A 27,600-nucleotide genomic window follows, 5' to 3' on the forward strand; every position below is an offset into this window, starting at 1 on the left:
ACTCTATTTATTTTGCCAAAAGATGCAGTGTTAAAAAAAAATGTTCTTACTTTTGGAATGTGTTGCTAGACTTGTGGTTAGTGCTCGGACTCCGGTATAAGATGAGATGGGTTAAACTCCCAGTATATCTTACAAAATTTAAAGCACTTAAACCACATCCCGTTCTTCAACCACTTCTCTTGACTTTATATTTTTTTTGCATTTTCTTAGACGTAGACACCAACGAGGGCCCTATCACTCCAGAGGAGTTCACCAGCAAGAAGATCACCAACAAGCTGGTACAGCAGATACAAGAGCCACTCGTACTGAGCTCTGGAGCACTGCCTGCTTGGTGTGAGGAACTCAACCACTCATGTCCGTTCTTGTTCCCGTTTGAGACACGACATTTGTACTTCAGCTGCACTGCATTTGGCGCGTCCAGGTTGGTGTTCAGTGCTAGTTTAAGTGATGTGCTGGTTTATTATTATATTTGTTTTATAGTGCGCTTGAAAGAAATTTATGTTCTTTTTAAATGTCTACACAAATTAAATCATTTATACTAAATATAAACAACAGAACAAAAGACTTTTAATCAACTATCCTCGCTAAGAAACAGCTAGTCTTGGTCAGTTATAAAACTATTCAAAACATTTTACACTGTTTTACTCTCAAAGACTCAACCTGCAACCATCTCAGTTGGTAATAATGATAGTATCTTTTTATCAACTCATGTATTATAGACTATTTGTATTATAAAGTCTCTGACATATTTAACTATCCAAAAATAAAGTAATAAACTGAAAATGTTAACAATTTTAGATTAAAAGTTCCCTTTTCCTAAAGTGAGTGATCTCCGCTAGTGAAGGACAAGACCCGAAACTTCAAGATTTTTTTTATATCGAAGCTTCGGGTGGGGTTGAAATACTAATGGGATATTTTGAGACAAGGTTTAAAAAAATTAATTAACATTTTTTTTAGGGATGGACGAGATTGGATTTTTAGTTCGAGACGAGACGAGACGAGATTTTTTATTTCTCATAAAATTTCGAGACGGGATTTCCCTTCTCATACTCAACGGGAAATGCACGTTCAAAATTTTTACCTGATTTTGTAACATTGTTAGATGACTGTTTAAATACAAAAATAATGATAATAGGCAAGAATATTTACAATATTTTATTAAAAAACATCAGCATAACATTTTTTTATTAATCACGCCTAGGCCCTAACTTATTAAAAATGCCTACGATTAGGAAACATAGTGATATCAGTAAGGATAGAGTTCAACTTATCCTAAAATAAAATAAATCATAAAATAAAAGCAATATTAATTTTTATAAAATAGTTATAGTTACTTGTTTTGACTTTTTATAGTAATAAAACATTCCTGACACTGCTTACACTTAACAAAACTTTTCAAATGTTATTAAAGTAATATTATTAAAATAATTAAAGTAATATTTACTTTAAAAGAATTTATTAAATAAAAACGCCTTCGCAAAGGAAACGCAACTACAACACGCTCCTGTATTGCGGGTATTGCATGGACGTTTCTGCAGGCGTTTTTAATTTTTTATTTTTATTATTTTTTTTTTTATTCTCGTCTCAATAAAAATCTCGGCCAAAAAAAATCTCGTCTCGTGTAACGAGAATTAAAATTTCCCGAAATTTCGAGACTTGACCATCCCTAATTTTTTTTATTTTAAATTTAAATTTTGTAATTTTTTTGAATTTGATTTTTTTAATACAATTTTTTTAATTAAAAAAAAAAATTAATTTTCATTAAATCTTTTTTTATTAATTTTTTTTTCATTAAAATGTTATTTAATAAAAAAAAAAAAATTTAATTTTCATTAATATGTTATTTAATTAAACATTTTTTTAAATTTTCATTAAAATTTTATTTAGGCCTAATTTTTTTATTTTAAATTTTTTTTTTATTTAAAAAAAATTATTTGAAATTTAAAAAACTGCGAATGCTTTTCTATTTAATTATTTATTCATTACATGGAAATATTGCTTCAATTGTTTTTTAATTTTTTCTTTAGACAGCAAATGATAAGATGTTTTGTTAGTGTAAGCAGTGTATGACATGTTTTACTACTGTAAACATAGTGAAAATAAGTCAATCCATAATCATTCTAAAAATAACAAGACTTAAAAATTGTTACTTTATACTTAACTAGTAATACTGTTGTTTATGATATTTTTCAAAGTTGAACTTTATACTAACTGATATCTCCATGTTTCCTATGCCAAAGAGTTAATAAGTTAGGCCTTATTAATATTTTTTTATATACTGATGTTTTTATTAATGCTTTTAATAAACAATTTTAAATATTTTTTGTAAAGTTTTCAAAACTTGTAAATATTTCTGAACTTAAAAAGTAGATATTAATTTTTTTTTATAAATTCTTATTAAATATTGTCCCGAAAAAAAAAATCCCGTCCTGCCGGAATTAAAAAATCTCGTCTCGAAGTGAAAAATCTAATCTCGTCCATCACTAATCTCCGGTAATGACAACTTCAGTTATCCGGACCAGTTTGGACCAGACTCCATACATATAATAGATGGTTGGATTTTTCAAGAACAAATTAATTAAAAATAAACATAAAGTAGTTTCTAATAAAAAGATGATGATTTTCATTTTTACTAGGGGTTTGCGGGTCAGACTTTTTTGGTTCGGGTCGGGTCGGGTCGGGCCAATAATTTTGGTCCTCGGGTTTCGGGCCAAAAATTATTAATTACCGGATTTTTTTCTTTTAACTCTGTGTTTATAATATTACTTGAAAATAAAATATGAAAAAAGATTGTATTTATGTATATTATTACATGTTCATAACTTATTTACAGCTTAGGAGTTGAATCAACTGCAAGAAAGAAGAAAATAATTTTTTTTATCAAGCCATTCTTTCCCATTTTCATAACTGTTGAAATATCTAAATAGTTATATTACAACAAGTTTGAAATGGAACTTAATATAAAAGGATCATAAACAAATCAATTAACCTTATCACAAGTTTAGGGCCTGTGGACTGGCTTCAAGACTGCAAGCAAGAAGAAAATAAAAATTCTATGTTTCCACCATGCAATATGAATCATTCATTCCCTGCCTCCTAACCTCCTAAGTATAAAAACCTCACATTTACAATAGCATTATTAGTTACATCATCATAAATAAAGAATTATCTATTATTGGCATTTAGGCCTACAGCTTTACATAGGAATTAATTTTTATAGTAATAGGCTAAGCAACATGACAAGTGGAGAACTCATTGAAGAAAAGATATTGTGTAAACTAATTTACTATAACACTCTAAAACAGTAAATAACACACATACATTGTTTATGGTATAGTTATAGTAAAGGCTGTACAAATTGCATATCATGTCATACACAGTAGTATAGACCTACGGTATTGCAAGAGATTAAAATCCTAAAACAACTGATTTTGGTAGCTAATAAATGAAAAGAATTAAAAATCCATAAACTCAAGTCAAACAATATCACAATTAATTAGGTAGCCTACCCGAAAAGGAACTCTTAATATAATTATAGAAAATTATATTAAATCAAGAGAAAAGAGTTAAATGCTAATTTGGCAAAATAAGCAGACAGCACAGAAATTATAGTGCCCTAATTAGCAACACAACTCAATGTTTTTATACTGTAAGTCAATGTTTTTGAAACTGTAAGGTCTTTTTCTCGGAAGGAAGGGTAGTAGAATGTAAACAAAAAACCATGAATCACACTCACAGCCAGGTCCGGGCCGGGGACACTCAAGGTTAAAGACCCTCCCCCTCCCCTCCCCTCTTGCACAACCCGACTCGGGGACACTCAAGGTCATAGACCCTCCCCTCCCCCGCCATATTACACCACCCGGTTGTCCAATTGCTGACAAAATGCAAGTAACGAAACAAGGAAGTAGAAACAAAAAGATATATTATTTCTTTATTAAAAAATATAAAACTTACAGATAATTTCCAAAGAAATTAATTCATGGTAGTCTGTGTCTTGTAAATATTGTATTGGATCTTAGAAATATCCTTTTTGAAACTCAATCTAACTTAAGAAAAAATAATTTTCCTGATAAAAACTTTCATAAAAATTATAAAATATTTAGGCCTAACCTCTTTGTAGACTTGCTGATACTTGATACTTTTTTAAAAATGAAATGGTAACCATACAATGCAGAACCAGACGATCAGAAGTGTTCTTTTGTTTTGTTACTGAATGACAAAAAGGACAATAGGAAAATAAAAGAACAAGATACAGATCTGTACACTATATCAGATATTTCTTTTGTTTATAATTTATTATGTAAAATACTAAAATATATTTTAAACTAGGTATGGAATAAACAATAAATAATTAAACTGGTACCTCTGGATAAATAGTCTTTCTTTTGACTTTGTTTTCTTTGCACTGTTGCGTCACGGCTTTTGTCAGTAGACGACTGGCTCTGGCTAGTGACAGTACGGCAATTGCTCTGTTGTGTCTTTGTTCTTAAACCATCGTGAGCAAACTTAATATTTAATTCGAATTTTAACGTTTTAATTCCTCTGTAATAATATATATAAGAGTGTTTCTTTGAAAATAACTTATTATAACTTTGAAAATAATAATTTAATTTTTTTTTTTTTGGCCCGACCCGATCTTGGCCCGAACAAATCTCTGACCCGACCCGGTCTCTCGGGCCTTCCGCTGGCCCGACCCGACCCGAAAAAATCGGGGACCCGCAGACCCCTAATTTTTACATCATTAATGGAGAACACAGCACAATTTTTCTGACCGACTTTATTCATTTTTTCTTCTACTATTTGGTGATCTGTATGATTGGAATGCAGATAGTTGTAGTTGTACTGTTAATTTCAAATTTTATGACTATTCTCACTAACACATGTCCTTGGCCGCAGGTCCATCGTGTGGCTGCAGACTCAGAGAGATGTCACTCTTGAGAGACAAAGAGGTCCTGGCTTATCCCCCAGGAGGGACGACCCTCACGAGTTCCGTGTCGGGCGACTCAAGCATGAGAGGGTCAAGGTACCCAGGGGCGACCAGCTGTTACCTTGGGCAGTGCAGGTCATGAAGGTGCATGCGGACAGGAAGAGTATACTGGAGGTATGCTGTCCTGGCTGAACATCTATATCTGATATTAGTCAGTTACATAACTGTCAGCTCGTTTAACACTCTTTCTTCACTCAGTCGTCTTTAAATATGTAACCTGTGGTGTCAGTGTCGTATAAATCTAATTTAGTTTGTGAATGGGGAGCGAGCTGGTCTATTGGTAGGCGTAGTGGTTTCGGTCCCCCAGGTGCCGGATTCAAATGACTAATGGATTTTATCTATGTTCACGCTTAATAACTTTATAGTTGTGATTAGTAGTCAAAATAGAAACTCAAATCTCAAAACCACTAACTGTTTTGAAAAGAGGTGTAGTTTAGAGAATGGCAGGCTGAAAAATTTCAAACTGAAAAAAGTGCCATCGTTTTTCTGTCTTTATTGTTTTTAACCTTTATAAGAATGTGTTTATTATTTTTTTTTTACAAGCTTTTTGTCATTGGTCATCATTACTAGTGACATCTTAGGTACCAACATCATTCTTTTCTTTTTACATCAGGCCTCCAAGTCGTCCTACTTTTCCTACTTTTCCTACTTTTTAGTAGGAAAGTAGGAAAAGTCCTACTTTTTCCACATTTGTCCTACTTTCCTACTTTTTTATAAAAATTATGTCGATTTTGCGATATTTTATTACACTTATTAATGTTTACTTATCAATATTTCCCAATGAGAAGTTTTTTCCTAAAAAATATGACTGACTGAGATAATTTTTTTATAAAACAATTTGTTAAATGATTTTAAATTTTAATTTATAAGTTCCAGTAACGGTAGTATCTGTATGGTTAATCTTATCAACATTGTTATTGGGTGAAAACAATTTTATTTTCAAAGACATGGCAATACTATTGTGATAGAAAATAAAAATTGTGATTATTATCAGTGCTTGCTTACTATTCTGACATGTCTTTTAGATTCCCCAATGAAGTAAACTGAGGGGAAATCAATGCTCCTGGGGAGCCCTGGGATACTAGTTCAAAAGTAGTTTACTTTAGCACTTATCGGTCCAGTGTTTCCCTGATTAGCCTAAACATGATTTTTTGACATAACTGTATTCAAAATAAATTAAGGCTTAAGTTTAAGTTTAAATGTCCAAGTTTCACTGGCTCAAATAGTTTTTACTCATTACAATTCAAACATTCCTACTACTTTTAAGATCGCTCTAATCTAACTAATTCAAAATACTTTTGGAACATATTTTTAGAATTTTATATTATATCTAGTTCCGTACTTTATAGGCCTACTTAAATAACTATTCATGCTTCTGTTTTCCACCCAAAAAAATTCATTTTACTTTTATATTAATTTTAGTTCTGAAATATCTAAATATATAAAAGGCAAAGCCCTCACTGACACACTCACTCACTCACTCACTCACTCATCACTAATTCTCCCACTTTCCATTTACCTAGGAGGCTGAAATTTGGTACACTGATTCTTTAGGCATTAAATAGGAAAACTAAGCTATTTTTATTCTGATTGGACTCTTGGGCTCCGCCCCAGTGGCTCTGGAGTTTCCCATGTTAACCTTATGAGTACTCATATTTAAATGGAATTAATGAATATTAACAGCTGTTTCAATTAAACATGTTGGTTCTTTTCTATGATGTGCAATAGCATTTAAGTTACAAGGATTACCAACAGGGTGCAGCACTATTTTTTAAAATTTATGATTACAACTAATTTGCAACCAAAAGGTGAGTGAGCGTAGCGAACGAACTTCAACCTGGAGGCGAGTTAGCGTTTAGTTTTTTTCTAAATTTGTTTACGCAACTTAATAGGACTACCCATACTGCTCTGAAAAATAACAAATAAGAATACAGTATGGTAGTGCTATTAAATTGCGTAACCGAATGTTGAAAAAAAACTTATTTATGGTTGTTTGTCATCCGATTTTACAAACAAGGTCTCATTTGATTTGGATTTGGATTCTCTATCTTTTTGATCCTGGAAACCATTTTCTAAATATTTACGGTTTTCATGAAATTTGGCATTAAAGATTTTAAATGACTGCCATATTGAAACGGCTTGAGATATTGGATCGAAACTTTGCAAGCTCTTTTCACCTTCTAAAATACACATTTATAACCATTTTAAAAGTTCTATCTTGAAAAATGCCCAAGATATAAAATAATTTTTAAATGTCACAAACAGACCGACCAACAAAAATTTAGGCATTTTAGACCCATGCATACTTATATGGAATTTTATGTTTGTCTTAGCCCCAGAAACAAGTCCACAAAATATGTCCAGACAATTTGGAAACACCCTGTATATTTATATACACTATTATATTTGATAAACTATTGTGTATGCTAGTATTATTTGGTTTTTAATATATATTGTATCAGCAAAAAAGTTCGATTTGTATGTAAAATTAAGTCCTACTTTTCAGTAAAAAGTCCTACTTTTTGCTGAAAAAGTCCTACTTTTCCTACTTTTTTGAGGTCAAAAACCACTTGGGGGCCTGTTACATTTATAATTAACATTCTCTCAAAAAAATTTTTTGTTCAAAATGGACTCAAAATAAACTTGTCCTTTCAACTATTAGTGGGTGTATTTTAACACTACTACTATTTAAGTGGGCCTCTCTCATATGAATGCCTTGTGCAGGTGGAGTTCCAAGGAGAGGAAGGCACGGGTCTAGGACCCACATTGGAGTTCTATGCCCTGGTTGCTGCTGAACTACAGAGGAAAGACTTAGGTTTGTGTTTTGCAATTCTTTCAACAACTTTGTAAAATTTGTACTTGAATGCAAGGTTTTGACACCTTAGCCTGCCACCTGTAAAACATATTGGAAAATACAGTCCGACTGGTAGTGGGTAGTGCCATTTTTTAAGTCCACGTTATTAAACCAAACCCTCGGGTTATCCAATACCCTGATTAAAAACTTTAAAATATCTATGCAACAGAAATTGTCTGCTGAGGCGCAAGTAGTTGGCCCGGCTTGGCCAAATCTAATATTGTAGATCTCCTTGAATGGACATAGCCTTTAAATTCCTACCATCAATTAACAAAAGTAATATGTTTTCCAAAATGGATTTGACTCCATTTATTTTGCTTAGTGAAGGTTTTGCTGTATTTACTTTTCTTATTGATTATCTGTGCAAATATTTAATAAGTTTTTTTTAGCTTTATGCATACTAGTAATAAATGAGGTATTGTTTTGACAGGAATGTGGCTGTGTGATGATGAAGTGACGGAACGTAGCTCTGGGCTGGACCTGGGCGAGGGGGTGAAACCTCCCGGATACTACGTCCGTCGACCTGCAGGACTGTTCCCAGCGCCACTACCGCAGGACTCACCTGCTGCTGACAGAGCAGTGCAGTACTTCTGGTCAGTACATTGTGTTAGGGATGTTTATCTACATGATTTTTACTAGGGAGTGATCTCAAAAATGTTAAGAAAGACTTTTTTTCCATTTAGGACCCAGATCAGTTGGTTGTGAAATCCACCACAAAAGCAAAAACTTTGACAAACAAACAAAAATAACTCAAATCAAATTGTTTATTTAGCCAGAATTTAACAAAATGTCACAGTAAAACTTTGTAATTAAATAACGTTTGAGGCACAACACTGAGACTGGTGAAAAATAATAGAACAGAGTAGACAATAAAAGAATTGTTGGAATTTGCATTATACTTTTCAAATTTTACTTGTATCTCAAATGCCTTTCTCTTTTGTGAATAATAACTTTATATTGTCCTAACCTGTATTGAGTGTGCAAGGGTAAAGACTAAATGCCAGTTTGTTTCTGTCCACCAAAATTAAGGGATCGAGAAGAGACTTGAAAGAATAGTAGTTGGTTTAGAATGGATTATTGAAACCTGATTGATTTATGCATGATCGACCAAGGTGAATTGGAATGTTTATCAGTAGTACAATTGAAATATGATTACAGGTTTCTAGGAGTATTCTTGGCCAAAGTGCTGCAAGACAACAGACTTGTAGATCTGCCATTGAGTCCTGCCTTCCTCAAACTGCTGTGTCAGGGAGAAGTAGTCAACAACATTAATGAAAGGTAGGTTTTTGTGTCGGTCAAAATATTCACACTATTTTTCTGGGGGGTTGGAGGAACTTTGACCTGTCAGCACCCTTCACTTCAGTCCATCCTTGTATTGGCAAATGCTATACACTGCAGGACACCTGTTGCTTGTATTTCCTTTGGCCTCTTTTTTTATAAACTAGTTTTTAGCCATTGTTTTTTACATTAGTTCAGGTTAGGCCTAGAGGTTGCTGCATAATAACTTGGATAAAATCCATCGGTGTTTGGCAGGATTTGAACCCAGGACTCTCGGAACCACTAGATCAGCTTGCTCCCCTTAGCCTCTTTCAAATAAATTAAATACAATAGAAGCAAGTGCCGAAAAATCTCTTTTGGTTCAAGTTATGAATTAAGTTCACCACAACCCAATTAGGCCTATTTCTGTCTACAGTTAGATTGTTCAATAATTAAAACAGTTTCAAATTAATATATAGATATAAGGAACAGTAGTGGGCATTATTTTATTTGGTATCAGCTGTCATTGAAAAAGGTACTTCCTCTACGAAGTTATGAACAAGTCATTATCAATGTTTACTAAAAAAAAAGGGATTTTGACTGGATTGTTAGTAAATTTCAATGCTTTAAACACATGTGTTTTTCCTTGTTTCAGAATCGGACTGTTGCCCAGGAGTAGGAGTATTATTACTGATGAAGACCTTATGATGTCTTCACTGATCTCAGAAGAAAGTGAAAAGGAACTTGAACTTGACCCTCCCAAGATTTGTATAGAAGAAACTAAACCTTGGTGAGATTTTTTTTTAATAAAGCTAAACATGTTTTTCAAATGTCTCTTAAAAGGTGTTCTTTGATTTTTCTCTTCCTTCTCTAGTTTTAAAACTGTAGGCCTACATTATACACACTAATCATATTTCATTGCCATTGACTTTAGGGAGATTTTAGATAGGAAAAAGTGTCTTTCTTTCCGTGCTTGTCCTTTCAGGGTAAGACCTTTCAGGAAGGCTGATATACCATTCAAAATATTTACAACCTTACAATATTTAATCAAGATTTTTTTCTAAATTATTTTAGTTTAAAACTTATCAGTCATAACCAACATGTTTGCCCAAAATATTAATGAAATCTCTTTGAAATGTAATATTCTATCTGTCAATGCAAGTTTAATGAAAATATATTGTCAATTTTTTTATTTAGAGGTCAAAAATGTTCAACAGATACACTGAAAACCTAAAAAAAACCTATTTTTAAGTATAACTAGAAAACGAGTCCCAAAGTTTTTCAGGGTTCCCGTGAAACACCCTGTATATTTGATTATATTATTTCAAGCACAATCTATTAGAGCTACCTGCTGAAGACAGATGACATTTGCAAATTAAGTGGTAACAATAACAAATTACCTACAGACAAGTTGATTAACCTGTCTAATTTTGGTTTCCTCTGTAATTTTTTTACAAATATTTATCTATAAAGATTACTATATTTTACTAAAGTGTATTATTGCTGTAAAAGTCAGAAACAACAGGCTTGTCTGTAGCGCACAGAGAAACTCGTTTATTGATAGATGTGAGCTTTGTCCTCAGTTACTCCTTATCACAATTTTGTCTTCCTTGGTCTGGATCAAGTCTGCCTCACTATACTTCCGTTTTCACTTTTACATTTATAACTATCAATGACAACTATCTTTGTATATCTCCCACAGAACTAGCCAACCTTCTAGTCTAGACTAAATCAACCTGTTCTTGTTGCCAATACTGTTACATTTCCATCCTGTGTGTAACATGTGTGGTTTTGTGACAGGTTCAGTGGTATCCTGGCTGTGGAGGACTTGTACGAGGTAGACCCGGAGAGAGGCAGGTTCCTGAGGGAACTACGGGAGTTGGTCGTTCGCAAACAGAGGATAGCTCAAGATAACACACTCTCACCGGAGACTAGAGCACGTCAGGTACAATACAATACAAGCAAATACAACAATCTGGGATCAAACTTGTAAATATTGAAATATTATGCAGTCCTGAAGAAAATGGGATTGTACTGGTCAAGTGGTAGATCCGAGGTTCAGATTCTCCAATCACCAATGGATTTGATCCAAGTGATAATGCTGCAACGCACGAGTCCTAACCTGAAGTAATGTGTAAAACAGTTGTGGGCTAAAACCTACGTTCTAGGATGTGAATAGTTTGTTGTTGAAGTTTGGATTGTTATCTTACTTCAATAATTATTATTTTAAAGAAAATATATAATTGAACTGATTTGGTCGTTGTTTAGAGTGTTTGTTGATTAGCTAATCATTTTGCACCTTAAGATTTTGAATTTTGAAAATCAGTCTTGTTAAATAGCCGTGACATGTGTGAATATAAAACTACGTTTCGGTTAACATTTTTACTTGGTTAAAAAATACAATTATCACGCTCTCTTAATTTTTGTTTACAATTATCTAATGAATTCCATGGAAATACCAATTTATGGAAATCAAACACAAACATTTGCAATTTTTTTGTGGTTTTTTTTTGTAGGAACCATTGGCACAAAAAGAAAACTTATTAATTAAAAATATGATTTTGTTCACACACAACATTTTAAAACACCTTAACATTTTTTGTGTGAACAAAATCATATTTTTAATTAATTTTTAGGATTTAGATAATTTTTTCACTGGCCTATATATTGAACAGAAACTGCTTCTGTATAACCTTTAGTTGTACTTGTAAGACCTGTTCCTCTTTGTTTTCTTAAATCTTAGTTCTGTTTGTTTTCTTAAGACCTGTTCCTCTTTGTGTCCTATAGACTTCTTCTATGTTTTCTGAACACTTGTTCCTCTGTTACAGATCCAGAACCTGTCGCTGGTGTCCAGTGATGGCAGCAGACTGGAAGATCTAATGATTACCTTCAATTATCTGCCTGGCAGTAAAGTCTATGGCTTCAATTCTGTAGATCTCGTCAACAACGGAAGTGATATTGAGGTTTGTAAAACAATGTTAATTTTCATTTAAAATCTTAATTGTTCCATTTATTTGTTGTGTTGTTAATGGCTGAGACTTTCCAGTTTTTAGACAATTTATGAGCCATACATAACTTTTTGATAGGATAGAAGTTGTGTCTGTGGTAAAATTGTAAAATTTTCAATGAAAGTTTTTGTGTTTGACTTTTGAGGACCCACATATTAGGCAATCACTATTTCACAAATAACGTTGAGATAATGCTGTTTTTTTGTATCCCCATAACATTAAACCATTGTATGTCTTTTAGGCCTTTGTTACTGACTTTTTCTTTAGCATATCTCCTGTCTTTAAGCCATGTGGTTTAATGTTGTAAATCAGTCGTTCAGAGTCTAATCAAGAACTCAGGCTGTACGTCCACCTAGAAAACTAAAATGACAAAGGTAGCATCACAGACTTTGGGCCCAAGGCAGCGATGTTGTGGGTTCGGATTCTGGTACCTACCACTACTTTTTATCAGCACAGTTCATCCTTGTACTGTTCCTGCACACCCCTTGCTTTGCTGGATACGTTCCATGTACAGGTCTATAGCCTATGTGGACAGGCAAATGCAAGGTTAAAAGAGGCCGCCAACCTCTTAAAAAATTAATAGGTCTCTCAGGCGAGCATAATTTCTGTTGTTCTGTAGAATTTCCTCCTCTAAAAGCGGTGCACTCGTTTTAATTTAATGGAGAACAAAATGTTTTAGGTTGGCTTGGACAACTTGGAGGAATATCTTGAACTGACAACTCAGTTTATCCTAGAGACAGGAATCACAAGACAAATGGAAGCACTGAGAGCTGGCTTCAACCAGGTAATTGCATTTATCAGTCAATATTCAACCTAACCACTCAGTTTTTAATTGCTAGTCCAACTGATAGATGTATTGTTTTCAAATGTGTAAACTATGAAATGTTGATACTATGGAAGGTTATGCATCCTTTAGCAAACCATGTAGTTGTAAATATGAACATAAAATTTGAGTGCATATCCCTCTAGATATTTTTTTATTTTAATTTGATGATGAAATTGAGAATTCAGTCATGACTATCACCAGCACCATAAGGTATGTAACAGGTGTCCTACTGTGTGAGCACTAAAACTCTCCTGTCGTTCAATGTTGATTGTTGGTTATGTCGCAGGTGTTCCCTCTTCGTAAGCTGCATGCCTTCACCCCTTCAGAGGTGAGGGTGATGCTGTGTGGAGACCAGAACCCTCAATGGACCAGGGAGGACCTGCTCAACTACACGGAGCCTAAACTGGGTTACACCAAAGACAGGTAAGCTCCCGGGAAAGTCTGTAATAGTCCAAAGTTGGCAAATTGTACATTTCCTTGACTTTTGTAAGTAGTTTTTTGTTTTACTTGCCTCTAATGTATTTCAAGTTCAAGTTACCTTCAAGGCAGGCAACTATTAGTATATTTTGATTGGTAACACATGTTGCAGCCCTGGTTTCCTGAGGTTTGTCAACGTGTTGGTCAACATGACAGGAGAAGAGCGCAAGGCATTCCTTCAGTTCACTACAGGGTGTTCGTCCCTACCTCCGGGTGGGTTAGCCAACCTCTACCCAAGACTGACTGTTGTACGAAAGGTGGGTGAAGCTGCAATCAATTAAAATTGTCGAGTGAAATTTTGACGTAGAATCTCCATTATATTTAATAAAGTTCACTGTCAATTATTTAAGTTGCTAGCTGTCAGTAAACTAAAATCAAGCAATTGAGTCCCTTACAATTTTGAAAACCTAGCCCTTTGTATCAAATGTCAAATCCATAAATCAAGTACTTTGTTTCCACCACCAAAGGTTTTGTTTTTTTGGTGTACGAAGAGTTATTTTTTAGTACTCTCTCCCATACTCTGTGTAATATGAACCAGTAGGGTGTAAAGTTTACGAAATGCTGGATTATCAGGAAAAAAAAAACCAAAAGTAAAAACTAAGATTAGCCTATAATATAGTGCATTATCCTTTTAGCGAATTTCTGTATAGGGAAGTAGCTATTACCATAGTTGGCACGGCAAGACCAAGATCTGGGACCGATTTAAATTTTTGAAATTTTGATGTCCCTAGAGGCCAAAAACACTATTTGTTGAAATGTTTATATATGTCGCCTATGTCGCAATACAATTGTATGTAAATACAGTGCTCGATTTGTAAAAAATTAGGTGCCGGAACTGTAACCTATTTAGCGTGATTTATGCAAATATTTTTATCTTCCCAAAAGAGAGGTAACAAAACTCTCCGCCGCGAATCTAGCACTGTGCATGTATACACATCCCTAAACGTGATAAATTTTGGTCCTATTTTAATGACATCTTTTGCTCGAAGGGGTAGAGTACTACAACAGACTTAAATGAGTTCTTGAACCAGCAAGATCATGGGACAAAGTATTATGGGGCTTTGAAATTGTCAAACAAATTTCTTTTAAAATGTTTACCCATAAAACATGAAAATACCCAATTTCCTTCACAGCCATATTGTAGAGCTTAAAAAAAAAAACTATAGTTATTTGTGTAACTAGTGAGCAAAGTGGCACTTTGCTGCACACAAGAGCAATGTTTACCTAAGGAATGATCTCGACTGTAGCAAAGGCCTTTTGCACTCGTGTTACACATTATATTTTTCCTACAGTCACTATAAAGCATATAAATAATTAGTCTTTCAAACACTATACAACACGTTTTTATGTTCAGCTGGCAACACAAAAAGGTGCCCTAGAGAAAGCAGTCCCCGGTCCGTATCACTCCGCTATTTTTTCCTCGGCAAGCAATGTGCTCCGCGACTTAGTTCTGTATGTTTTAGCGAATTTCCCTATAGGGAAGTAGCTATTACCGTAGGTCTCATGGTAAGACCTAAGCCCGGGACCGATTTACTTTTTCATTTTGATGTCCCCAGAGGCCAAAAACACCATTCGTTCAAATTTTTGTATATCTATATATAGATATATATTTTAATTTAGGTGTTCACTTAATAGGGCTGCTGATATATTAAATATTTAAGTAAATAAGTACAACTGAGCACCCTGAATACTATATTTTATAAAAAGAAGTGACATGTTTCGGACATTAGTCCATTTTAAACTTCAAAATACATTGAACACTTAACCATTGTTTATATTGTTTGTTTGTAAATAAATATGATTTATATATATACAGATGGTTTATAGAACTAGACAGGATTTGGAAAAACTTTTTGTTACTGATTATTTAATTTTAAAATTTGGTCAAAGATTGGGTTTCTTGAAGGAATTTGGCTATTTAAAATATGATTTGGATTTTTTAGATTTTCTTCGTATATGAAATATTCTTCAGTTGAATATTCAGATGTAATTTGCCTTTTTGAAGGAAATGAAGAGGAAAGTAAAGAGTTTTTAAAATATTTGAACACATTGTCCAAGAAAATAAAATTTACCCAAGAAATTAACGATAATGAAATAGACTATCTCGACCTAACTATTTCAAAAAACATAAACAAACACGATTTCAAAATTTACAGAAAACCAACTCAATCAGACCTAATGATACCATCAAATTCTAACCATCCTTGGAAATACAAACTATCTGCTCTCAGATCCATGCTAAATCGTCTTTTGAACATTCCAATGACAAAGAAAAATTACGAGATAGAATTAAACAAAATTAAATACTTAGCATCAAGGAATGGATATAAGCAAAACATTATCTACAATATGATTAGAAACATCAAAAGAAAGAAAAATCAAAATCAAGAAAACAAAGAAAGAAAGAAGAAAGAGAAATTCATTAGTATCCCATTCAATACAACTCTTAACAGGACTACAAGAAAAACTTTTCAAAATTCTGAATACAAAGTTGGCTTTAAAACAAAAAATAACGTTTTCAATATGATAGCAAATAACATTAATACAAATAAAGAACATCAAGACATCTATGACAAATCTGGCATTTACAAAATTAACTGCACTGATTGTGAACACTTCTACATTGGTCAGACAGGACGCTCTTTTAACCCTTCAACGTGGTTTGCCGTAGTGACTACGCAAGCCAAAAACTCCCCCAGACGTGGTTTGCCGTAGTCACTACGTATGATGACACTCTGTTGCGTGCTGGACTCTAACGGCAATTTTACGAACTATTTGGGATTGGAACAGTATGCAGCATGTTGTCTGTTGTTTGGCTGATGTATTCCAGCTGTTTATCGATCGATATTGTGTGCGAGAGAGACAGAAATATTGTTTACAAACTGGAGTGTTTGTTGACCTTGGTTAGTTTGATTCGTCGTGCATACGGACCGTGTTTAGCCTTGTTTTGTACGTTATATTTAGTAGTTTTATTGCATTATTTGCCGTTGTACATCGTAATATTATTAATAGAACGTTTTAGAATATATTTTTTGTAGGGAACTGTAGTATTTTAGTTTCTAGAAGTCATGTTTCGGTAAATCAGTGTACGTTTTGGTTTTGGACAAGTGTGGTTAGGTTAGTAATCGAGGTGAACTGTTGCAACATTTCTACATAAGGGTATTTATTCTGCAAGTTAGTGGATTATAATGGCTGGGTCAAGTGAAATAGACAGGTGGTTGGATGATAATGAACTATTATTGTCAGAGACAAGTGATGAGGAAGAAATGGACTACGCACAACAAGAGATAGGCCTAGAGGGACAAGACCAGGACGACGATGACAGTGAAGATGAGAATCCAGTTGTAGTGCAAAACAGACGGATCGATGATGTTATAGAGAGTGTAGTAGGTGGTGCAGGAGATTGTCCTATGCCTAGGGCAAATGAAGTGCCTGCAATGGTTTGGGACACAATGGAAGGGTATGTACCAAATCCAGAGACATTTTCTAGTTTTACTGGTCCGAAAATCCCTGCAGAAAACCCCATTGATATTTTCAAATATTTTTTTGATGAAACTCTAATGAATACAATTGTGTCCAGCACTAATAAGTATGCCGAACAACAAAGGGCTAAACGCGGAATGCTTTTCCCTAGACGGTCCAGAGACTGGAATTGGAGGCCTGTGACTAATGATGAGATGTACGTATACCTTTCAATAATAATGCTGATGGGTATTGACCAAAAACCGTCTGTCCGGTCATACTACTCTAAAAATCCCCTGCTAGAGACCCCTATTTTTCCTGCTACTATGCCAATGGAGCGCTTTGAAATTATAAGTAAATATTTGCATTTCAGCGCTTCAATGAGGCTCTCTCAGTATGAAGGCCCCAAGAAACTTTTCAAAATCTATTCTGTGATTGAACATTTGAACAACAGATTCATGGACTCATATGGTTTGTCACAGAATGTATCCATTGACGAATCTCTTACACTTTGGAAGGGGCGCTTGTCGTTTCGACAATACTTACCGCTCAAATCCGCTCAGTTTGGTATAAAATCCTTTGAGCTATGCGAATCCTCATCGGGTTTCACTTGGTCCCTACTTGTTTATACAGGGAAAACCTCTCAAGTGACCTGTCCTATTGTACCACCAGACTCTAACAAATCTACAACTATTGTGATCAAACTGATGGAACCGTTGTTAGACAAAGGTCACGTAGTATGGATGGACAATTGGTACAACTCACCAGAGTTATCAGCTTTCCTAAAAAACAGGAAAACGGATACATGTGGGACACTAAAACTGTCTAGGAAAAATGTCCCACAACATATAAAGAATGTAAAACTTGAGAAGGGGGAAATTTCAGCACTACACAGTGGCAACGTCATGGTTCTAAAGTGGAAAGACAAGCGAGTCGTTACACTTCTTTCAACACTACACAATCATGAAATTGAAGCTAGGACCAACAAATCAGGTGTTCAACAAATGAAACCTGTTCTTGTCTATGAGTATAACAAACAGATGGGAGGAGTGGATCTCAGGGACCAAATGCTCAACAGTTTTCTGTTGGAGCGAAAACGTGGACTCAAATGGTATGTTAAACTTTTCAAGCGCCTTCTCAACATCAGTGTTTTGAACTCTTATATAATATGGAAAACTCAAAACCCAGATGGTAAACACATGGATTTCAGGCTTCAGCTAATAAAGGACCTGATCCACATGTATGGTGCAGAGGTACAGAGGCCGGTACATGGAAGGCCAGGCACGGAACCTAGGCCTGCCAGGCTTACCGAAAGACACTTCATCGAGAACATTCCAGCAACCGGAAAGAAGCAATATCCCCAGAAAAGGTGTGTTGTGTGTTGGAAGCATGGTGTGAGAAAAGATAGTGTGTACTGGTGTCCTGACTGCCAAGCTGGACTTTGCCTCATCAACTGCTTCAAGGATTATCACACCAAACTTGTCTTCTGACAGGTAGGCTTGTAAAATAAATACTGTTAATTTGGAAAATACTTTAGTATGTGTTATTTGTAGAGCAATTATATACCAATTGGGTAAAAAAAATCTATTAATATGACATATATAGAACCAAAATAATAAAACTTTTAGTATATGTTGCAAAACAAGTTCGCGACTACCAAAAACCTATCGCGCCCTACTTATGCAAGCTTTCGCTAAATATTTTCATATTCTGGTTCTATATGGCCTATGAACATAATTCTTGCACTAAATTGTCTAGAAATAAGTACTCTACAATAAACACACAGTTATGTATACCACCATAATGCTTTTTTTTCTCATAAAACTTGTTAGAACTTCAGTTTTATTCGTCAGCCACCGAAGTACCATAAAAATCTCATTATATTACAAGTATTAAAAATATTTTTGAAAATTAAAAAAATGTTATATTGTGTGTTTATTGTAGTGCATGTATTTTGTAACAATTTAGTGAAAAAAATATGTTGTTAGGATACATACAACCAAAGAAATGGATCTTTTTTCAAAGTATTGCAAAATTAGGGCTTGCTTTGCAAAATAAGTACCGCACGAGGGGCCGGTCATGCCCTATTAAGTCCCGCGTTGAAGGGTTAAATCTAGATTCAAAGAACACATTCAAGCTCTTAAGAGTAACAACAGAACATCCATGAAATCAAACTTTGCTGAACACCTTTTATCGACCAACCACAATTACACAAATTTAAAAACAACATGAAAATTCTAAAAGTTTTAAACAAAGGAAATCAAATGGATTCAACTGAAGAATATTTCATATACGAAGAAAATCTAAAAAATCCAAATCATATTTTAAATAGCCAAATTCCTTCAAGAAACCCAATCTTTGACCAAATTTTAAAATTAAATAATCAGTAACAAAAAGTTTTTCCAAATCCTGTCTAGTTCTATAAACCATCTGTATATATATATAAATCATATTTATTTACAAACAAACAATATAAACAATGGTTAAGTGTTCAATGTATTTTGAAGTTTGAAAATGGACTAATGTCCGAAACATGTCACTTCTTTTTATAAAATATAGTATTCAGGGTGCTCAGTTGTACTTATTTACTTAAATATTTAATAGATATATATATATACTAGCTGTACCCTCGGGCTTTGCCCCGTTTAACTTCATAAGTATTCGCATGGCTCAATCATGTCCTGGTTGAAGTTCGTTCGCTACGCTCACTCACCTTTAGGTTGGAGCTCGTTCGCTACGCTCACTTGCCTTCAGGTTAGCTCGTTCGCTACGCTAACTCGCCTCCAGGTTGAAGTTCGTTCGCTACGCTCACTCACCTTTTGGTTGCAAATTAGCTGTTGTCATAAATTAAAAAAAAAAAAATGATAGTGCTGCACCCTGTTGGTAATCCTTGTAACTTTAATGCTATTGAACATCATAGAATAGAACTAACTTGTTTAATTGAAACAGCTGTTAAGATTCATTAATTCCTTTTAAATATGAAAAATCATAAGGTTAACATGGGAAACTCCAGAGCCACTGGGGCGGAGCCCGAGAGTCCGATCAGAATAAAAACTACTTAGTTTTCCTATTTAATGCCTAAAGAATCAGTGTACCAAATTTCAGCTTCCTAGGTAAATGGGAAGTGGGAGAATTAGTGATGAGTGAGTGAGTGAGTGAGTCAGTGAGGGCTTTGCCTTTTATATATTTAGATATATATGCAAAATAGAAAAATAGGGCTACTATATATAAATAAAGATTAAACATTAATAAACTTAGTACCCAAGTAAAATTATTTATTAAAATATTTACTGACTATAGTTTCGGCTCTAAGGCCATTTTCAAAGTAAACAAAAATCAAAATAAGATATGTAAATAAATAAATAACCTAACATATGATATTATAAAACTTTTCTAACTTGTAACATAATTTTGTCTTCATTGATTAATTTATATACTATATGATGTGTTGTACTTATTTTCATTAATATTTTCTCAATTTTGTTATTGTTTCATATATTGGATTATTCAATTTTGGAATCATTGTATTTAAAATATTTGATTTGTTATTTTTGTAGTTCATATAAATATTAATTTCTTCTTTTACATTCAATTTTTCTCTGTCTTTTTCAATTTCTAATATTGTTAAGTTTTCTTCGATCTTAGTAAACTTATGTTTGGATTTTAGTAAATGATCTGCAAAATTTGATTTCATTGTTGTTTTGTTCTTCGATTTATATGCCTGTATATGTTCGTTGAATCTAACTTTAAAATTTCGATAGGTTTGTCCAATGTAGTAGTTGTCACAGTCAGAACATTTAATTTTGTAGATACCAGATGCATTGTATATGTTTGCTGTATTGTTTGTTATAGGATTGTTGGTTTTACTGTGTATGATTTTAAAAATGTTATTTTTTGTTCTCTAGCTTTATTTTACTGGGATATGTTTGAATGTTTTCCTGATTGCTTTGTTAAAATTGTTGTTGTATGGGACGCACATGAATTTCTTTTCTTCTTTGTGTTTCGAATTGTTTTCTAAGTTTGATTTTAATTCATTTCTTTTCTTAATTTTCTTCTTGATCATATTATCAATCATTTTGCTTCTATATCCATTTTTTCAGTCCTGACAGGTTAATATATATGTGTGTCCATCCGCACGATAACTTGAGTAATTTTTGTCCGATTTTGATAAAATTTGGTTTGAAGGTGTAAGGCGGGATAAACTTGAATGAGTTCGCAAACCAGCATTATCGGACTATGGGAACAGGGGTTTATGGGAGGTTTTATGGGGTAAAAATAGGTTTTCCCCATTTTTGACCCTAAAAACACAAAATTTTACAATTTATTTTCAAACCATTTTGTAGAGCTTAAAAAAACAAATAATTTTGTGTATTGAAGCATTATTATGCGCCTAATTGTTACGGAGAAAATTCAAAAACATTGTAATTTTAAAATTCCCATGTTATTCTTATGGAGAATAAGTCAACTGTTGTAGTTTGCTTGTTTATGAACATATTTTGATCAAATTTGGAAAATACATTAATTTCTTACTAAATTAATTTCTTTACCACAGCACCTTTTAACATTTTATATAAAAAAAAACTTTTACCCTCCCTGTTGCAGCAAACCTAAGTACTCATTAAACTAATTCTGTTTAAATAGGGAATAAATGTGATATTTTTAAGGAGACATTTTAGTTTAAATCCAATCAGGCAAATGGAAATTTGCTAAGTCTGCAGGTTTGCTGCGGCGGGGGTATTTGTAATTTGAAGTGGTTTCCGTGCCTAAAAAATGCTTAAAAGGTTATTTTCTTGTTTATTAAGATCGTAGGAGTGTTTTAAAAACGTTTGAAAGAAAAGTCCAGAAAGTTCAGAAATATCAAAACTATAAACACGAAATGACAGGTTAAATCGAAGTTATAATAGTCAATCAGCTGCTCATAGTATTATTATCTTTAAGTGTTGCCAACCTATTTCCAAGCGTACACGGATTATGTGCATAATAGAACCACGCTGTTTTTTGTTGTTTCGTTGGAATCCTGATGTGCGCCAAAGTATAAACCGTATGACAAAGTATAAACCGTACGACAAAGTATAAATATGCAGCAATTAGCAGCTTTCTGTACCATAAACAGTACAAGGAAGCCAACTTTGTCGGGTGACTGTAGGAAAATAAGTTTGTATATTGAAGCGTTGTAACATTAAACATTATGGAGAAAAAGAAAACTGCTGTAGTTTGCTTGATTATGGATGTATGTTTATCAAATTCGGAAAATTTATTTATTCAATCCTATTATTTATTTATTTAGTCCTGACAGGTTAAATCGTAGTTATAATAGTCAATCAGCTGCTCATAGTATAATTATCTTTAAGTGTTGCCAACCTATTTCCAAGTGTACATGGATTACGTGCATAAAATAACCTCGCTGTTTTTTGTTGTTTCGTTGGAATCCTGATGTGCGCCAAAGTATAAACCGTTTGACAAAGTATAAACTGTACGACAAAGTATAAATTAGCAGCTTTCTGTACTATAAACAGTACAAGGAAGCCAACTTTGTCGGGTGACTGTAGGAAAATAAGTTTGTATATTGAAGCGTTGTAACATCAAACATTTTGGAGAAAAAGAAAACTGCTGTAGTTTGCTTGATTATGGATGTATGTTTATCAAATTCGGCAAATTTATTTATTTCATCCTATTATTTATTTATTTAGTCCTATATCAGCCTACCATTTTGTGAAAAAAAAAAACTATTAGCTCTCCCCCTAGCAGTATACCTAGGTACTTGTTAAATCTAATGTTATGTAAATGGGGAATAAATATGTCTTGTTTATGGAAATATTTTAATTAAAATTTGTACAGATAAATTGAAATTTGCTTAGTCTGCAGGTTTGTTCTGCAGCGGGTGTATATCATATACAGTACACTTTAATTGGTAGATATGCCTGATTGGCAGATTCTGGTAATAGATTACTGAGATTGCCCTTTAATATTTGTAAAGCTGTCTAAACTGTTTGAATGGCCAAATTAAATAACTATCCCACTGATCGCGTCTTCCTATCTACATCGAGCATCACAAAATAATATTGTACCTTGGTAATAGATTACTGAAAATACCATATTATTTATGTAGTGCTGTCCGAATTGTTATAGTCTAGTTGCCAAAAGGCATTTTTCACCCAAACCTGAAAGTAAGGTCCACCCGAAGTTTTATGGGGTTTTCTGTTTCTTCAAGACCTACATAACTAAAATCTGCAATGTGCCACTTTGTCACCCTTGAGCAAATTGAAATATTCAAGATGGCGGCCAAGATGGCTTAAAAACTGTATATTTGCTGTATCTTTTCCTATAGAAGAGAAAGGATAATAATTGTTGTGTCTAATTTTATGTTTTAAGGGTCAGAGAATACCAATAATTGATTATCTTAGTAATAAAAAGACCCCCACCACAGCAAACCTGCCGACTAAGCGAATTTCCAGTTGCCTGAATTGATTTTCAATTAAATGTATTTAATTAACATTAATTTTTATGAGTACTTAGGCTTGCTGCTACAGGGAGGGTAAAAAAGTGTTTTTTTTTGTGAAATATTAATAACTTAGTATAAAATAAATAAATTTACCAAGTTTGATCAAAATATCCCTAAACAAGCAGACTACAACATTTTACAATATTCCCCATAAGAATAACATAGGAATTTTAAAATAACAATTATTTAAATTTTCTCCGTATCTAATAATGGTACAAAAACACTTTGATATACTAAATTATTTGCTTTTTTAAGCTCTTTAAGAAGGTTTGAAGAGAAATTGGAAAATTTTGCGTTTAGAGGGTCAAAAATTAGAAAAAACCATTTTTACTCCATAAAACCCCGCGTAAAACCCCGTTCCCATGGTCCGATCATGCTGGTTCTCGAACTCATTCAAGTTTATCCTGCCTTACACCTTCAAACCAAATTTCATCAAAATTGTATAAAAATTACTCAAGTTATCGTGTTCACGGACACATATATGTAATTGTCTATTATGAAAAATTGAATCTTGGTATGTTTCAAAACCCCAACTTTTTCAATCAATCAATCAATCAATCAATCAATTTATTTATTGAACTATAATGAATACATGCATATTATACAATAGGTGCAAAAACCATACAAGGCTTGTCTGCACCAACATATTATGAAAAACAGTGTTCAGTGTTCTCATGGTAGGATTTTGTCAGATCTTTTCATACATTGCCCTATATGTATGAATGTATGATTCCAAAATATGTTTTAAATGTTCTCAAAGCAATTTTTCCCACCTCAAAGTGTATTTTAATCGACCTAGATGTAGTGGTGCAGCCCGCGTCACGGCTAGCGTTCCAAGTTGAAGACTAATAACAATATATCCCATAATATATCTTCAAAGCAATATACAAACTGATATGAGGTTGATAATTGTTGAAAATTGTATTCAGATTCTTTTAAGAGCCCCAAAATATGAATGTTCTTATCACCTGAGTTTGTATTTGCAAACATTTAAAGGTTTTACAAAAAAAATCTTCGAAATTTGCTATTGTTTCAATTTAAAGCTGTCTATTTTAAATAAATCAATAATGAAATGGTATAAGGTTATTATTATCTTAAAGTAAACTTGAAGAGGAATCTATTAAGACAAACAGCAAATCGTTAAGACGATTAGTTGTCAAATAATTGATGTTTTACTAAAAGCTTACATAAATCCAATATGGCGGAAGTTTTTTCAAAAATGGCGGCTTTCCACCACTTGGATTTTCTTGATTTTTAGTATAATATTCTTGACACCTTTTTTGACAAAATCCCATATATTTTGGAATATATGGGGAAGAAATATATTTTATTTCTTTTACCTTAAGTTTGATGTTGGACCGTATTTTGACTAGCCTAAAGAACATTGTTTTTTTCTTAATTCAAAAAAACTATAATTTAAAAAGCAGTTGATAAAGTCATTCACTGTTCCTGAAGAAGGATAATGCACTGTCCCCAGTACAGCACAAGCATCAATTAGGAGAACTGCTTGTAAGTTAACTGATTTGATGACTGTGTTCTGTTTGAATGTAGCACTTATCCTCAGAAACCATAGATATAATGTTTTAAGTCAAGTAAATACTTGAAAACATTGTTGATAAGGTAACTTGGCAACAAATTAATGTGGAAATTTATTAAAAACTTATATTGATTTATTATTTTGGGTAATTTTCTAATTAAAACATCAAACTAGGCACAAAATGATTATCCTGTCTCTTCTATAGGGAAAGATACAGCAGATATACAGGATTAGTAAACCGAACCAGCATGATCGGACCATGGGAACGGGGTTTTACGTGGGGTTTTATGGGGTAAAAATTTGTTTTTCTAATTTTTGACCCTCTAAACGCAAAATTTTCCAATTTCTCTTCAAACCTTCTTAAAGAGCTTAAAAGAACAAATAATTTAGTATATCAAAGTGTTTTTGTACCATTATTAGTTACGGAGAAAATACAAATAATTGTTATTTTAAAATTCACATGTTATTCTTGATTATATTTTATATATTTTTTATATTAGGATATATTTTGATCAAAATTGGTAAATTTATTTATTTTATACTAAGTTATTAATATTTCACAAAAAAAAACACTTTTTTACCCTCTCTGTAGCAGCAAGCCTAAGTACTCATAACAATTAATGTTAATTAAATACATTTAATTGAAAATCAATTCAGGCAACTGGAAATTCGCTTGGTCGGCAGGTTTGCTGTGGCGGGGGTATTTTATTACTAAGATAATCAATTATTGGTATTCTCTGACCCTTAAAACATAAAATTAGACACAAAAATTATTATCCTGTCTCTATAGGGAAAGATACAGCAAATATACAGTTATTAAGCCATCTTGGCCGCCATCTTGAATATTTCAATTTGCTCAAGGGTGACAAAGTGGCACCTTGCAGATTTTAGTTATGTAGGTCTTGAAGAAAGAGAAAACACCATAAAACTTCGGGTGGACCTTACTTCCAGGTTTTTTGACCGGCAACCAGACTATTAGAATGTGTGAGTGGAATAACACTGATCGTTTCTTCCTGATACTTTAATACTTTTTGCTTTGCTTTTTTTTAAGCCAAGTATGAATGGAGATGAGTGTAGGATGAGTGGCGGGATCTTGTAGTCTTACACAGCAACCAGTTAAAGTGTACTGGACAAGAAAGTAATGGGTGACAAAAATAGTTTTTTTTCATGTTTCTAACTATTATGTTGCTAATGTGCTGCAGGTGGATGCTGGCCAGGGTAGCTACCCCTCTGTCAACACTTGTGTCCACTACCTCAAACTACCAGACTACCCTACAGAGCAGCTACTCAAGGAGAGGTTACTCACAGCCACCCGAGAGAAGGGATTCCACCTTAACTAACTCTGTTGTACAAAGAAAATTACAATTTGTATATAATATTTTAGCATCAATAATGCAACTTATTAAATTCAAAACTATATTCGTCTTTTGTAAGGAAATACTACCTTTCTTTGCTCTTTTCAACTCGGTGTAAGATGTTTAATTTGGATTGTTTAGCGTAAAGAAGTTCCTCCTGTGATTTATTTCTGTCAAAATATATAGTTTTTCTTACAGTTCATTTTTTGTACAGCGAGATAGGTACAGTATAGGTTTAACGCTTAATCATCTACAATTTACGCTTCGGTTTTCTATAAGTTTTTCGTTTTTATCCTTGTGCCTTAACCCCGCACTCGCAGTTCTGTTGACACTTCTCTGTAAATAGTTTTTACTTTAAGATTTAGGCTAAGTTTGCCGCTCTCTGGGTGGTGTTCGATGTAGTAGGCCTAGTAACAAATGTTAGTCCATTCACTTCCTGTGTGAGGGTCTGCAGTTTGTTGTGCGTCGAAAATTGTGATCTACTTATGGCTAAATCCTATCTCACTTTAAGATATAGAGTCATATGTATAAGGAGAAATTATAAGTTGAATAAAGCTATTACAATTATTAAGTACAAATAGATGTTTTTGATTCCCTGTGTTGCTCATAATGTTGGAGACATTACAAACCTGTAATCAGTAAATCTAGTTTTTTTACAGCACCACCAAAAAAATAAACAACTGGACCTCTAGTAAACATAAACCACTAGTTGCAAGGAGGGAGAGGGAGGTAATTTTATTTTCAGATGGAGTCCTCTCCCAAGGTGTAGTAGATTCTTCGGACCCTGTAAAATTGTTGTTGGTGGATGGTCCAGATCTGCTGACAGTGTACATGATGGACATGGTGTAATGTGGATGGTAGATGGATAGAGTCAACTGTCAGAGTGTAATTGGTTGTGTAGGACGTGTTGGACTGTGAAATTTTTGTGGATGACCACAGACGTAAGGTCGACCTAAATTGATTCGAGACTCGACACACAACCGACGCGGTCTACATGTCACTATTAACTAAAATAAAAGTAGGCCTACCGTGTATTTGTATGTCTTATTCGTAATGTATATAAGTGTAAAGTTTGTGTACGTGTTTCAAAACTTCAAGACGCACCCAATGGGGAAGATCAAGATCTTATATTAGGACTGATGATGGCAATTTATTCTGCCGAAATGCATCTCCTGTAATAGTATACAGCACATAAGGATCAACTGGCGGACACAGGTAATTTAACAGCTTAGTTCACCTAAATCTCTCATTTCAAAAGTTTTCATGAGCTGGGCTTTGATGTAATTGCGGTACTTTTGGTTCTTCGTAGCAATTAAAATGTCATCTACATATACA

At 33.5% G+C, this 27,600-nt stretch overlaps 1 protein-coding gene across 1 annotated transcript in view; it reads left to right on the top strand.

Annotated features, from left to right (window-relative positions):
• The window catches only part of LOC128986553 (E3 ubiquitin-protein ligase HECTD1-like), a 132,121-nt gene extending 105,278 nt beyond the window's left edge, over positions 1–26,843 (top strand). The window contains exons 40-51 of the mRNA XM_054406982.1: positions 211–421; positions 4,897–5,101; positions 7,712–7,802; positions 8,272–8,434; positions 9,000–9,119; positions 9,754–9,888; positions 10,899–11,043; positions 11,927–12,061; positions 12,786–12,890; positions 13,219–13,355; positions 13,522–13,666; positions 26,113–26,843. Coding sequence (XP_054262957.1) covers positions 211–421; positions 4,897–5,101; positions 7,712–7,802; positions 8,272–8,434; positions 9,000–9,119; positions 9,754–9,888; positions 10,899–11,043; positions 11,927–12,061; positions 12,786–12,890; positions 13,219–13,355; positions 13,522–13,666; positions 26,113–26,250 — 1,730 coding nt within the window. The 3' untranslated portion in view covers positions 26,251–26,843. The remainder of the gene's footprint in view (positions 1–210; positions 422–4,896; positions 5,102–7,711; positions 7,803–8,271; positions 8,435–8,999; positions 9,120–9,753; positions 9,889–10,898; positions 11,044–11,926; positions 12,062–12,785; positions 12,891–13,218; positions 13,356–13,521; positions 13,667–26,112) is intronic.
• The last annotated feature ends 757 nt before the right edge of the window (positions 26,844–27,600 follow it).

Source organism: Macrosteles quadrilineatus, unplaced genomic scaffold (genome assembly GCF_028750875.1).
Source record: "Macrosteles quadrilineatus isolate MER2022 unplaced genomic scaffold, UCM_ALF_1.0 Scaffold_2__2_contigs__length_208266976, whole genome shotgun sequence".
Taxonomy (NCBI): Eukaryota; Metazoa; Arthropoda; class Insecta; order Hemiptera; family Cicadellidae; genus Macrosteles; species Macrosteles quadrilineatus.